We start from the raw sequence: 14324 nt of genomic DNA on the forward strand, positions 1-14324 counted from the left end.
GAGCTGAGGGCACCGACTGGTGTGCGAGTCGCGGCGCGCCAAGTTCTGGGTTCCGGACTCTCACGCAGGTGTCACGTGGCGGGCACACTGTCGGGCGCGGGTCGGCGGGTCTACGAGTGGCAGTGGCGGCAGCAGCGTGGGGCCTCGGGGTCGCCCGGCCGGTGTGCGGGACACTGCTCCGGTAGGTGGGCGGCTTTGGGTGCCAGGACCTTGGTGTGCCCAACGCTCTCGGGGCGCTTTGTTGTGTGCGCCTTTCCGCCCCGCTTCCCCCGGCGGCTCTGAGAAGCCGGAAAAGGTGAGGAGCGCTTTACTAGTGCCTGGCATGAGGGGTGGGACGGCGGCGAGCCCGGATGCCCGGTCTCTGGTCACTGGTGGGCTCGGCCTTTGACACAGATGCGACGGCTTATTGCTGTTAGAGGAGTCGCTCCCTGCTGAGCAGTTTTCTTGTAGAGCATTTTAAATTTAAGCGCAGCCCTTCACCTCGCTACAATATGCTCTCAACAGCGCTGCAAGTGGAGTGCTATCACGTGGCCCATTTTACAGATGAGGAAGGTGAGGCTCGAAGAGAAGAGCCGACTTAGGCGCGACCTTGCAGATAGCAAAATGGCAGAGCCCGGAATCAAACGGAAGCTCTCAAAGGCTGTGCGTTCAACCATTGCATATATGGCCTGCTCTGCTTTTGGAGTGTGAACAGATCCCCGCGGGGGAGAGGCTGCGCCTGTTGTCTGCAGTCTGTCACCCCCTGTTCTAGGAGACAAACGTTGCACTGTAGGATTCTTGGCCTGGTGCCCTGTGCTTCATGGTCCTGGAAGTGAAGTGACCCTTGGTCCGCTGAGACCAGCACAAACATGTGTCTTTAGGCAGTTGCTAGACTGGAAACACCAGTTCAGGTTCTTATGGAATCACATTTTAAATTTCTTACTTGAGGGAACACACACTGGAGGTGGGCAGCTTGTGCTTTCATTTAGTGTGCAGTGTTCTGGGAACATGTTTTGGAACTAAAGGTAAACCCGAGTTCAGATTCTGGCTCTTATCTCTGTAGGACTTTAGACCACTTAGCTCTCTTAGCCTCGGTTTCCTTCTCTATAAAGTAGGAAACACAGAATCTGTGTGTGGGACATCCAGATGGCATCCAACAGGGTAGTTCCCTCAGGAGACTTCTGGCTGGTTCCACTTGCAAAGGCCCAGGGAAGATTTGTAGGCGTGGGGAGGCTGAGGACCTTGGCAAGTAAATTCGCTTACCAGGTCTGTTTCCGTGAGGTTGAGGTGAGGCTCGTGCTACACGTGCAGAGTGCTATTTCCCCAACAGAAATATCCAGCACTTGATGATAGTAACGGCTGCAGTGGGCTGTGTTCTCCAGGGGTGCTCAGCCCAGGTTCCTGAGTGGTGACAGAGATGGCCCTAAGGACCCCAGGTTTCTTTAATAACCATAGTAGCTGGTAGGTTTCAGTGCCTGGCCTGTTCTACGTGCTCTACGTAGGTCTTGTAGCTCATTTAACTCTCCCTCCCAGTTCAGAACTGTCTTCCCTCCTGTGTTTTATATGAGGGGACTGAGAAACACAGGTGTCAGTAACTGGGGTTGCACATTAGGAAGAGGAGAGCAGGATTTGAACCCGGCAGGCTGCCTTCAGCACAGTTTCCTCGGGTGTGGGTGGGGAGTGGGAGAATTGGAGGGGCCTGGCTTGTGAGATGTCTGCCACCTGCTCTTACATACCCTTGATCTCCCCCAGATGGGTTTCTGTAGTTGTTACTTTCAGATTTCACAGATGGATTGAGGAAATGGCTTAAGACCAGATTTCTAGAACCCAGTTTGAAACTTGTACTGTCAAGGTGAAGAATCTGTTCTCCCGTCCCTGCTCTCACCCTTGGTCCTCAAGTCTCATCTCTTGAGCCCCTGCTTTGTTCCCCCAGCTTCAGCCACAAGGGCCTGATTTCTGGCCCTTCACAAGTCAAATTTCTTACCATTTTAGGGCTTTTGCACTAAAGGCTATAAGGGGAGGAACACTTTCAGAGGGGAAGGTGTTCTTATCCCAGATCTCATAAGCTTGGCTCCTTCGCACTTAAGATCTCAGCTCAGGCACCTTCCACGTCTGTTCTAAGTCCTCATAGCAGTCATCACCAGCTGAGATTATCTTGTGTATTTCTTGTTTCCACGTTTATTAGTCTGCTCCTCATAAGAGCAGGGCCCCTGTCTCATTGACCCGCGTATTCTTAGTTCCTAGCTCAGTGCCTGGGACACAGGAGTTGCTCTATAAATATTTGTTGCAGGAATGAATGAACTAATTGCAGGCTAATAACAGGAGTAGGGTAGATCTCTTCAGTATCAAAAGCTTGTTTTGAACTAAACATAGAATTAACCGGATGATCCAGCAATTCCACTTTGGGTCTAGACTCGAAAGGATTGAAAGCGGGGACTTGGTATTTGTTCATGTTCACGGCACATTAACAGCATCACTTATGGTAGCCAAAAGGTGGAAGCAACCCAAGTGTCACTGATGGATGAATGGATAAACTATATACTGTGTGGCATCTATATACAGTGGAATATTATCCAGACTTAAAAGGGAAGGAAATTCCAGCACGTGCCGCAACATGGGTGAACTTTGAAGACCTTGCACCACGTGAAATAAGCCAGACAGAAAAGGGCAGTGTGTGGTTTCGTTTACCGAGGTAATTGAAATAGTCAAATTCATAGAAATGGAATAATTGTGACCACCATCTTGGAGAGGTGTTCAGTGGGTACCCAGAATTGCAGTTTGGGATGATGAAAAAGTTCTGGAGATGGATGGTGGACGTGGTTGCACAACAAAGTCCGTGTATTTAAGGCCGCTGAATTGCACTTAAAAGTGGTTAAAATGGGGGCGTTTTGGTGGCTCAGTCGGTTGAGTGTGACTGTTGATTTTGGCGTCAGTCATGATCTCACCCCGAGTTGGGCTCCGTGCTAAAGGTGGAGCCTGCTTGGGATCCTCTCTCCCTCTCTCTGTCTGCCTCTCCCCTGCTTGCTTGCTCTCTCTTGCAAGCTCTCTCTCTCTAAAAAAAAAAAAAAAACATTAAAATAAATTTTTTTAGAGGGGCCCTTGGGTGGCTCAGTAGGTCAAGCATCTGAGTTCCACTCAGGTCATGATCTCGCAGCCCACAGGTTCAAGCCCCATGTTGCACCTTGTGCTGACACCTCAGAGCCTGGAGCCTGCTTCAGATTCTGTGTCTCCCTCTCTCTCTGACCCTCCCCGACTCGCAGTTTCTCTCTCTCAAAAATAAACATTAAAAAATATATTTTTAGAGAGAAAGCATGGGGGCGGGGTGGGGAGAAGGTGGGGCAGAGAGAGAGAGAGGGAGACACAGAATCCTGCTCCGGGCTCTGAGCTGTCAGCACGGAGCCCAACGGGGGGCTCAAATTCACAAGCAGTGAGATCATGACCTGAGCCCAAGTCGGCAGCTTAACCGACTGAGTCACTCAGGCACCCCAATAAACATTAAACACCCCATTAAAAATGGTTAAAATGGCATAGAAAGACAAATACCATTTTGGTTTCATTTATTTGTGGATTTTAAGAAACAAAACAACTGAACAAAGAAAAAAGAGAAATTAATAGACTCTTCAATATAGAACAAACTGATGGTTGCCAGAGGGGAGGTGGCTCGGCGGGGGGGGATGGGTGAAATAGAAAAAAAAATTTTTAAATAAAAATTTTAGGGGCGCCTGGGGGGCTCAGTCGGTTAAGCGTCCGACTTCAGCTCAGGTCATGATCTCGCGGTCCATGAGTTTGAGCCTTGCGTCAGGCTCTGTGCTGACAGCTCAGAGCCTGGAGCCTGTTTCAGATTCTGTGCCTCCCTCTCTCTGACCCTCCCCCATTCGTGCTCTGTCTCTCTCTGTCTCAAAAATAAATAAACGTTAAAAAAAATTTTAAATAAAAATTATTTTAATTAAAAAATGGTTAAAATGGTAAATCTTATGTATATTTTATCAGTTAAAAAAATGAGGAAAAAGTTCAAGGTATATTATTTTTCAGGCAACCTCCAAACCTCAAGAAAATATGCTCTTTTCTAAAATACGTGTCTTTTCTAAATATAATATTAGCTTAAAAAGGATGACCTTCCCTCTGCCTCTTAAAAGAGGGATCTCTTTCTTGTTTCATCAACTATCTGGTCCTCCCCGGTCAAGTTGACACATAAATTAGCTATTTACATTCAAGATCTTTGTCTTCCTTACTGTAATTCAGATTGCCCCAGGATATAGTAGGTCTAATTGACTTCAAAGATACCACAGATGAGATCTATAGTAGGTGTAATTGATTTAATTGAAACAAAACAAAGAATCTTGATCTCTGTGTTTGAATAAAGCATTCAAACTTCTTCATGGTTAAAAGAAAAAGGCTTAGCTTGGACTCAAGAGTATGGGTTTAAGAAGGATGTGGATTAAGTACCCCATGTGGGGGATGGCTTGATCCTGAGTGGTATGGGATACAGGTGGGTGGGCAGTGACAGCTGGAGGGCGGGGCCACACGTGCAGCCCCACCGCCCCCCACAGCTACGGAGGTAACTGACTTGGAATTAGCATCTTCCGGTAAGGAAAAGATTTGAAGTGAGGGCACGGGACTGCAGGTGGTCTGCTGAAGGGAAGCCAGTGAGAGCAGAGATGCTGGTGGGGACTTTTTGTTCTTTGTCCTGAGCACAATGGACCTGAACTCCTTTCCCAGAATGATTGTAGATCTGACCTGCCTGGGAGGAGGGGGGCCCCAAATGGACTTTAGTTATTTGGCGGTTGAGCAATAGTTTCTCTGTGTTGTTTGCCTGCCACCTTCGAGCCCCTTTTAACCTTGAGTAGTCAATATGTAAAAGAAGCTTTTCTCTTCCAGATTCTAGGACCAGAGGGCCTATTTTGACTCTTGTGCTGTTTTTGGTGGGTTTACCACCTGCCAAGGGCATGTGTGTTGACCCGAGGCAGAGGGTCTTGGGTTGCTGGCCGTGCTTGAGTGTGGGGATCAGCACGGAGAAGCCCTCCCTGGACACGGTGCCCTAAACCATCCCTTCACGTGGCTTATTTCTAATCTCCTGGTGCTTGGGTTAAAATAATGACTGATTTGAAAGCCCAGTTAAGGAATTTCCTGGTTAACAATTACTGGTAGTTTCTTCTTGCTGGCTCTACTGGAGGTTAGGGACGATCCCTGTGATTTGGGACTACTGTTTTATTTAGCGGGAATGCTTGTCTAGCAAGTGAGAGCGTGTGTGAGCTTGCATAGGAAAACTACACTCTTCTGCTAAATGCCCCCTTCCCTCTCCCCCTGCTACCACCCTCCTGACACCAGATGCATGCGTTTTCCACACATCAGCAATTCTGTGACACCAGCGGGTGGGGGGGGGGGGGTGTCCTACAGTTCAATTCAGTTCTGATGCTAATTGGAGTTAGTGCAGACCTCACAGGTTAAGGGCTCAGTCCCAGAAGACTGCCCCCCAGTCACAGATGTAGAAGGTCTCCAGGTTACCCACAACTTCTGTATGACTTGGCTACACATTGGAGGTTCCTGTGAATCACCCTCCTTGGATTCAGTCATTTGCTAAGCTCACAGAACTCGGAAACATTTGCTTACCTTTACCAGTTCATTCTATAATAAAAAATACCATAAAGGCAGGAAACAGATAAACAGCCAGATGAAGAGACACTTAGGGTAAGGTCTAGGAAGGTCCCAAGTGCAAGAACTTCCGTCCCCCTAGAGTTGGGGGTGCACCATCCTCCGGGTACATGGATGTGTTCACCAGCGTGGAAGCTCCTTGGGCCCCATACTTTTGGAATTTTCACCGAGGCTTCCTCACCTCTGCCTGATCAATCACTAGCTCACTTTCTAGCAACTCTCCCCTCTCTGGAGAATGGGGAGTGGGATGGAAAATTCCAAGCTTCTGCTCATGGCTTGGTCTTTCTGGTGACCCGTCAGGAGCCCACCCAGAGTCACCTAAGTAGGACAAAGGCACTCATCCACCGCCCCGCGCCCCCCCCTCCCCCATCACAAGGGTTTTAGGAGCAGAGATTAATTATCTATTTCTTATTATTTCACAGTACTCTCAGGAAACGGGCTCTCTCCTCCTGACTGGCTTTCCCCGTCTAGACGTCCTCTAGATTTATCTCCACCAATAGGTCCCTGACCCAGCGGTCAGCCTTGTCCTCTGTGCCATTTTCCTTGTTCTATCCAGCTGCACCCGTCTTGTCCGCTGCTGGGCTTCCCCACAAGGGGAGCCCCACGGAGGCAGGCCCAGTACCAACGCTGTGGTTGCCACAGGGAAGGTCCTCGAGAAATACTTGGCAAATGAATGAACTGAAATCAAAACTTACCAAATGAATGGCAAAGTGCTGAAAAGCCGCCAACTATTGATTAAGGGAGCTTAGTTCCTGTGAATATTTACACTTTAATACTGGAGGATATCCTACTGCTCACAAATTCTCGTTCTTTGCAGAAACATAGGTTAAGAAACTTGCGTTTTCCAGTCATTCATATATATATATTTTTTTAAGTTTATTTTTTTTAAACTTTTTTTTAATGTTTATTTTTGAGAGAGACTGAGTGTGAGTGGGGGAGGGAGGGAGGGAGAGAGAGAGAGGGAGACACAGAATCCAAAGCAGGTCCCAGGCTCTGAGCTGTCAGCACCGAGCCGACGCGGGGCTTGAACCTAGGAACTGCGAGATCATGGCCTGAGTTGAGGTCAGACACTTAACCGACTGAGCCACCCAGGCGCCCCTATTTATTTATCTTTCAGAGAGAGAGAGTATAAGTGAGGGAAGGGTAGAGAGAGAAGGAGAGAGAATCCCAAGCAGGCTCCGCACTGTCAGCACAGAACCCATTGCGGGACTCGAACTCACAAACCGTGAGATCATGACCTTAGCTGAAAGCAAAAGTCAGATGCTTAACTGACTGAGCCACCCAGGTGCCCCCTGGTCATCTATATTTTAATGGGATGCCATTTTTCTGCTGATTTTTCAGACGTGCAAATATGACCTGTAGTTTTTACAGGAGGGTTTATGTTTAAGCAAGCATGTGCCTCAACTCATAGCTGCTGTAGGAACTCTGTGGGGTACTTAGAATGTGTGTTTGGGGGTTTTGAGTCCGTCCTTCATGGCCAACCTGCTGTGTAGCCCTGGGCTGAAATCCTTTTCTAAGCCTCATTTTCATTACTTGAAAAATGGGAAGAAAAACCCCAAAGTCAGCAATTCATTTGTTCAGGCATTTGGCAAATCTTCCTTCTTGTATGGCTGTGCTGAGTTCTGGGTGGGGAATTAAAAAAAAAAAAAAAGGTTAACCCTTCTTGCCTTCAAGGCACCTACTTTAGGTGGGGAGATACCCTGTAACCAGGAAAAGTTTAGTTTTGAAGAGGGTCCTGGGCTCTCTCTAGGCTGGATCAGGCCTCATCCGGGAGGGCGGGGAGTTCTCTCTGCTCACGGGCTAAGAAGCTGATGTCCACAGTTCAGAAAGGAACCGCACAGTTGTTTTGCAATAGGATGTCGTCTTCATGTTTGCCAAGCAGTTCTGAGGGAAAGGCCATAGAGATGTCAGGACGTCGGCAACTCGGGAGAACCCACAGGTTGCCGTGAGCTTTGACTGAGTTTAATGCGGGCAGCGTTTCCATTTTTAGGCAACCTTGAACCGGTGCAATGACAACTCAAGTCAACGGGGCTCACAAGGATGCTGACCTGTGGTCCTCGCATGAGAAGATGCTGGCACAGCCCCTGAAAGACTGTGACACCGAGGTGAGATGTCTTCACTGATGCTCTGAAAGCGGAGGTGGGCGCCGGGCTGGCTCAGCAGGAAGAGCATGCGACTCTTGATCTCGGGGTCATGAGTTCAAGCCCCGTGTTGAGGGTAGAGATTACTTAAATAAATAAACCTTTAAACTTGTTTAAACAAATAAGCAGAGGCTCTTGTTTAATTCTCCAGCTCTACCCCTAAAGAAACCTTATTCGGGGACAGCTTTGCCGTTAGTAGAAGAATGCCAGATTTAGAGGCAGTGGCTGAGAAAGTGGCTAAGAGTCCTCCGCTGTGGGTAAATATGGAGATTTCTGAGTTTCTGCAGAGTGCAGAGCACTGTGCTGGCTGCCCTGGAGGAAAGGGTCCTGGGAGGGGTCATTGAGATTTGGCCCTTTCCTTCCAGGCCAGAGGAGTATATGTAGACACCGAGAAGCATCTTTTGTGTGTGTGTTTTTTTAACAGCTTTATACTCAAGAGATCATTCACTTCCCATACAAGTCACCCAGTGAAAGCACACACGTCAGTGATTTTTAGTACGTTCACAGCCAATTTTAGACCACTTTTATCCCCCCAAAGAGAAACCTCGACCCCATGAGCAGTCACCCCCGTGCCCCCTCCCCACAAACTCCCCAACCCTCGGCCACCAGTGGTCTCCTTTCTGTCCATGTGGATTTGCCAAAGCAACTTTTATTTTAAGGAAGGAGAGCAAGGAATATAGTTCAGGGAGGGAGAAACTTGGTGAAACATAGGGATAAAAATAATGAGATAGTGTAAAATTAAAAATCGGTGGGGTACTTATTTATTGATTTTTAAGGTGGGAGACTTATTTTTTTTAAGTTTTATTTATGTATTTTGAGAGAGAGAGAGAGCACACGCGCACAACTGGGGGAGGGACAGAGAGAGAGAAGGAGAGAGAGAGAATCTCAAGTGGGCTTCACACTCTTGGTGCAGAGCCCGAGGCGGGGCTTGAACTCATGAACCACGAGATCAAGACCTGAGCCAGAGTCAGCCACTTAACCAACTGAGCCCCCCAGGTGCCCCGGGATACTTATTTTAAAGATCATTTTCTCTCAATTTTGTTTCCCTTGATCCATTGTCTTCTAGTAATTCCTTCCTGAACGCTACAATCTGAGGAAGATCTCTCTATTCTTTAAGTTCTATGGGAGTCTCCTCAGTCGAGTTGTTAGGGTTTATGGTCCACTTTCGGGGGTAAAATGCGAATCTTTAATAGTGCGTCTTCGCGTTAATAGGCTATTGCTTTGATCAGAGCAAAATGCTAACCTGAAATGTCCAGACTTTCACTGTCTCTTCTGATCTTCTCAGGTTTACGACATCATCAAGAAGGAGAGTAACCGGCAGAGGGTTGGGCTGGAGCTGATCGCCTCAGAGAATTTCGCCAGCCGGGCAGTTCTGGAGGCTCTGGGCTCTTGCTTAAATAACAAGTACTCTGAAGGGTACCCAGGGCAGAGGTATGTGAATGTCACCGAAGGCCTGCTTCTGACACAGTGACGTGGGCTCCTGAGTCTGAACAGAGTCCAAACAATGTGGACCTGTCAGAAAACAGCAAAGCACTCAACTGTGGGGATTTCTATTCCGCGCTGGTCCTGTCGTAACTCGTTTGCGATTCCCAGCATGTTCTAGTGCTGATATTCTTAGAACAGCTAGCTATACTCAGGGTCCTTTACCAGTCCCTGTGGGGGCTTTCTAGAATAACAGGCCAGTCCATAAGGAGTCTGGAGCTGCTGGGCCACTGTCGAGCCTCTAGAAAAAAAGGTCAGTGCCCTGAGTGGCACTGTGGAAGGTTGCTGCTCTGTGAGTAATTAAATCTGTACCGGGAGTGACCTGGAAGTGACAACTCAACCTGTCTTCGCTGCATGGAATGTTGGGTTTACCTGCGCTGTGATCTGAGAACCACAGGAAGTTATATTCATTTTTGGTTTTTTTAAAGTTTATTTATTTTGTGTGAGAGAGAGAGAGCTCACCACATGAGCAAGGGAGAGACGGAGAGAGAGAGGGAGACAGAGAGTTCCAAGCAGGCTCTGTGCTGTTAGCACAGAGCCCAACATGGGGCTCGAAACCACAAACCGTGAGATCATGACCTGAGCCGAAACCAAGAGTCAGGTGCTGAACTGACTGAGCCACCCAGGTGCCCCTCAATAACCCCTTTTTGACCACACTTGAGTTTATGCCATCGAGGTGACTCAGGGTGGGGCCGCTAGATGCGGAAAGACCAAACGGGAGATTAGACAAAACAACATGAAGAACACAGCTTAGATCCCAGGCCCAGATCAGGCTTCTGAATCCCCTGCCCCGAGAGCTGAATTTCCATGCGGAGCTGGGGACAGCATCTGGGAACAGCTCTGACGTTAATCAGAGTACTTGCTGGGTTTCATCAACCCTGAGCACTCACTTTTTCACATTTTCACATCTCTGAAACTAGGATGAAACTGATTGATGGCAAGCCATCGTTTAATTGAAAATTCTCGGCGGTTAGTAAGATAGCAGTTGCCTCGTAACTGAGGGTGAAATGCAGTGCTGTGTTCTAGGCATTGGGCTGAGCATGGCCACGTTTGTGTTTGTGTGTCCTGCAGCCTGACTGCAAAGTCCGCACTCTCACCCCCCCCTCCAGATCAGGAGATGGACTCAGGTAGGTGAAGGAGGCTGCACCAAGGCCCGTGGTAAAGGGCACAATGAGGTTTGCATGCTCCAGATCTGGGATGCGTGTGGCTCATCTGTCTGAGGCAAGGCAGGAGGGGCGCCGGAGCCTCACCATGACCTTGAATGCCATCCTCATGGCTGCTCCCCTGGAAGATGGTTAATTGCCAAGTCCCTTTGCAGCCCTGACATTCCTGAAGGTCCTCAATGCTTCCCCAAGCATGGCCTGCTGTCCCTCAAGCTTGGGGAGACCGCACCCTTCTTTGGTGACAAAGCAGAGAATGTGGGGCTGGAAGGGACCTTCCAGATTATTCAGCAAAGCCCCTTTCTGTTTCAAGACTTGTTCATCACAGCATCATTCACAATAGCCAAGAGGGGGGAGCATCCCAAGTGTCGGCGGATGGATGAATGGATGGATGAATGTCGGTTAAGCGTCCGACTTCAACTCAGGTCATGATCTCGCGGTCCGTGGGTTCGAGCCCCGTGTCGGGCTCTGTGCTGACAGCTCAGACCCTGGAGCCTGTTTCAGATTCTGTGTCTCCCTCTTTCTCTGACCCTCCCGTGTTCATGGTCTCTCTCTCTTTCTGTCTCAAAAATAAATAAACGTTAAAAAAATATATATACAGATACATGGGCCACCTGGGTGGCTCAGTCAGTGGAGTATCCAACTCTTGATTTGAGCTCAGGTCATGATCTCAGGGTCATGGGATCCAGCCCTGCGTCGGGCTCTGCACTGAGTGTGAAGCCTGCTTGAGATTCTCTCTCTCTCTGCCCCTCTGCCCTCCGCCCCCCCCCCCCCACTTGTTTGCATGCTCTCCCTCTCTGTCTAAAAAATAAAAATATAGATACTACATGCTGCCACTGTGAGGTATCCAGAGTTGTCAAGATCACAGAGAAAAGGGAATGATGGTTACTAGCAGCTGCGGGGGTGGGGGGAGGGGAGTTGCTGCTCCTTGGGTATAGAGTTTCGGTTTTGCAAGATGAGAAAGTTCTAGAGATCTGTTACACAGAACGGGAATATACCTAGCCGTGTGAAGTACTTAAACACCAGTAAACTGTGTGCTTAAAAATGGTTCAGATTTAAATTCTGTTATATGTCCTTTACTGTGATGAAATTAGTATACATATTAAAAATTTTTAAGGTTTCTGTGACTGTCAGGTAGAGGTGTTACAAATGGTCTACTGAGTTATTATGATGAATATACAGATAAAAAAATATGTGGTAAATTTTCATATGTAATTATGAAACAAGTATAATTTTATTAGAACTGCAAAAACAAAAAATATTCCACACCCCCCCCCCCCAGCCCTTAGAAACCCCTTTCCACATTTCTGTCACTAGGACGCTGACTCCTCTTGGAACCTTCTATAAGGGAAAGCATACAGTTGTAACTGGCTTATTTCACTTAGCATAAGGGTAATGTCCTCAAGATTCATCCACGTAGCCTGCGTCAGAATTTCCTTCTAGAGGCACCTGGATTGAGCATCCGACTTCGGCTCAGGTCATGGTCTCGCAGTTCGTGAGTTGGAGCCCCGCCTTGGGCTCTCTGCTGTCAGTGCAGACTCCACTCTGGGTCCTCTGTCTCCCTCTCTCTGCCCCTCCCCCACTCTCAAAAATAAACATCAAAAAAACCCAAGGAATTTCCTTCTAGATGAGGTGATGCTTGCTCAGTCACACAGCCAGCTTGGCACGGAGAGGAGATGAGTGGTATGGGGGCTCGGGGTACGTGCTCTTACTGCTTCTCTGCTTTTATTCTTCTGTCGCAGCCTGAAGCGTCTTTGGCCTCTGTACTGTGCACAGAGGTTGGGGGCCTAACTCTGCTTTCTCCCGCAGGTATTATGGCGGGACCGAGTTCATCGATGAGCTGGAGATCCTCTGTCAGAAGCGGGCGCTACAGGTCTATGATCTGGACCCCCAATGCTGGGGGGTCAATGTCCAGCCCTACTCAGGTAATTGCCTGGGCAGACCCCTGCCTGCCAGTCTCCCAGGGCCGCCTTTCACCCAAAGGAGTCTTAACAAGGACTCTGCCCACAAACGAAGTAAAAAACAGGATAAGCCCCTCCTGGGTCGGCGCATCTCTCTCTCTCTCCCTCAACCTTGGTGTCCACCTGACTCACCCTTCCTCAACACCTGTCCCTTATTCTCGGGGGCTTTGCTGCAGGGGACGCTCCGTGGCGCTGTGGGGGGTGCACAGTGGTGGCCAGGCCTGTTCTGTCCACTCCTGGTTGATGGCCTGCCTGGTGGCCAAGCTCTGGGGCCCTGCTTGGGGCCTCGTGGGCAGAAGTCACCATACCGCGTCTGGTCTCGTGTTCCAGGCTCCCCGGCAAACTTCGCCGTGTATACCGCGCTGGTGGAACCCCACGGGCGCATCATGGGCCTTGACCTGCCCGACGGGGGCCACCTGACCCACGGGTTCATGACAGACAAGAAGAAAATCTCTGCTACGTCCATCTTTTTTGAATCCATGCCCTATAAGGTAAGAGGGGGGTCTCTCTCCATTAGCTCTGCTGTCCTTTGGCTCAGAAAGCCTCCAGTGTTTGGCTGCACCTGTAGGAACAGGTAGTCTGCTCGTCAGGCGCTAAAGGAAGTCCCCACCTCTTGCTGTCACCCCCCTCCCCGCCCCCACAGCCCCAGCGACTCCTCAGGCATCCAGGGGGCAGCTGAAGCACAGGGACACGGGTCAGGGAGGCGGCTAAAGAGAAGGCCCAGCTGCAGCCAGGGCCCCCGGGGACAGCCCTGCTCGGAACCCCCGGGGCAGCACCCCCCCCCCCCGCGCCCCAGCCCAGGACGGTGGCTATCCTGGAACAGGGGGCCTGTGCACCCTGCCGCCCCTCACACACCTGTCAGCTAGCCACAGCCTGCACGAGCCACGTGCCCCGCATGGGACTGGCGCGTATTCGAGGGGGGCCCTTGTCATTATAAATGGTTTGGTCGAACGATGCATGGCACGCTCATGGGCTCACGGTCAGTGATGGGGAGGAAAGCAGTAACCAGCACGCGTGCCTGTGGGGTGGTGGGGTGGTGCACGTGGTGACTCTTCCTCCTGTCCCGGAGCCAATTCCTCGTGGCGTCCGCTGCCCAGCGGGCCGCTCCAGGCGGGTTCACGTGTCCCACGGCGAGCGAAGGTCGTGGTGCCTCGTTATGCTCGGCTGAGTGTCAGACGCATGGAAGTCAAGCCAGTGTTTCATCTTGGCGTTTCGCGGTCTCTGTTGCTTGCCCTTGACTGTTCGCCGTGTGTTAGCCTTTGGCTCAGTCCTAGTCGTCGCACGGGTGCTTTTGGGGTGCAGGTGACGGTCCGCTTGTTTTCATGGAAAGCTGAGGTGTTTCGCACCAGGGGTGTCCTCATTGGCCAACAGTGGACAACCCCTCGAAGGTGGATTTTGAAACGTGACAGGAGGAAGACGGTGCTCCGCCTTTGCGCATGGAACTCAAAAGCCAGTTTCTACAGTTTCTCTCCCTACGGAAAGAGCGGTGGTGGAGCGGAACCCCGGGCTGGTGTTCTGGTCTCATGTGCGGCCTTAGGCAGCCTGACTCTTTAGCGTAATGTCCTCCATTACCCAAGAGGCTCTTCTGGGTGTTAGTGGGCTCAGCACCCCCGTCTCTGCGTCTTTGACACACACCGTGCAGGCTGTAGCCCCCTCTGTGGGTGGAGGGTAGAGGCTCCCCTGGTGGTGGGCCTGCAGGGGTGTAGAGAGGAGGGGCCTAGGGGCCTGGCCAGCCGTGGGCACCGGCCCTGTGCAGGGAGGAGGACACAGAGCTGACTGGGCTCCAGCAGCAGCTGCCACGCCCCTCCCCTGCCCACCAGGCTGCCTCCCTGCCCAGCCTTTCCCAGCCCTGCCCTCGCCATGGGGCTCTCTCCCTCACGCTGGGGCTCTCTCCCACCCTCTGGCAGCCGCCTCACACGGGCCCAGGCATTTCATCTCTCCAGGGGGAA

The 14324-nt window shown here is 50.4% G+C and overlaps 1 protein-coding gene across 1 annotated transcript in view; it reads left to right on the forward strand.

Annotated features, from left to right (window-relative positions):
* The window catches only part of SHMT1 (serine hydroxymethyltransferase 1), a 26346-nt gene continuing 12022 nt past the window's right edge, over positions 1 to 14324 (forward strand). Inside the window, exons 1-5 of the mRNA XM_015079580.3 lie at positions 1 to 295; positions 7622 to 7736; positions 9058 to 9203; positions 12224 to 12339; positions 12706 to 12866. Coding sequence (XP_014935066.3) covers positions 7641 to 7736; positions 9058 to 9203; positions 12224 to 12339; positions 12706 to 12866 — 519 coding nt within the window. The 5' untranslated portion in view covers positions 1 to 295; positions 7622 to 7640. The remainder of the gene's footprint in view (positions 296 to 7621; positions 7737 to 9057; positions 9204 to 12223; positions 12340 to 12705; positions 12867 to 14324) is intronic.

Source organism: Acinonyx jubatus, chromosome E1 (assembly GCF_027475565.1).
Source record: "Acinonyx jubatus isolate Ajub_Pintada_27869175 chromosome E1, VMU_Ajub_asm_v1.0, whole genome shotgun sequence".
In the NCBI taxonomy this organism is placed as follows: domain Eukaryota; kingdom Metazoa; phylum Chordata; class Mammalia; order Carnivora; family Felidae; genus Acinonyx; species Acinonyx jubatus.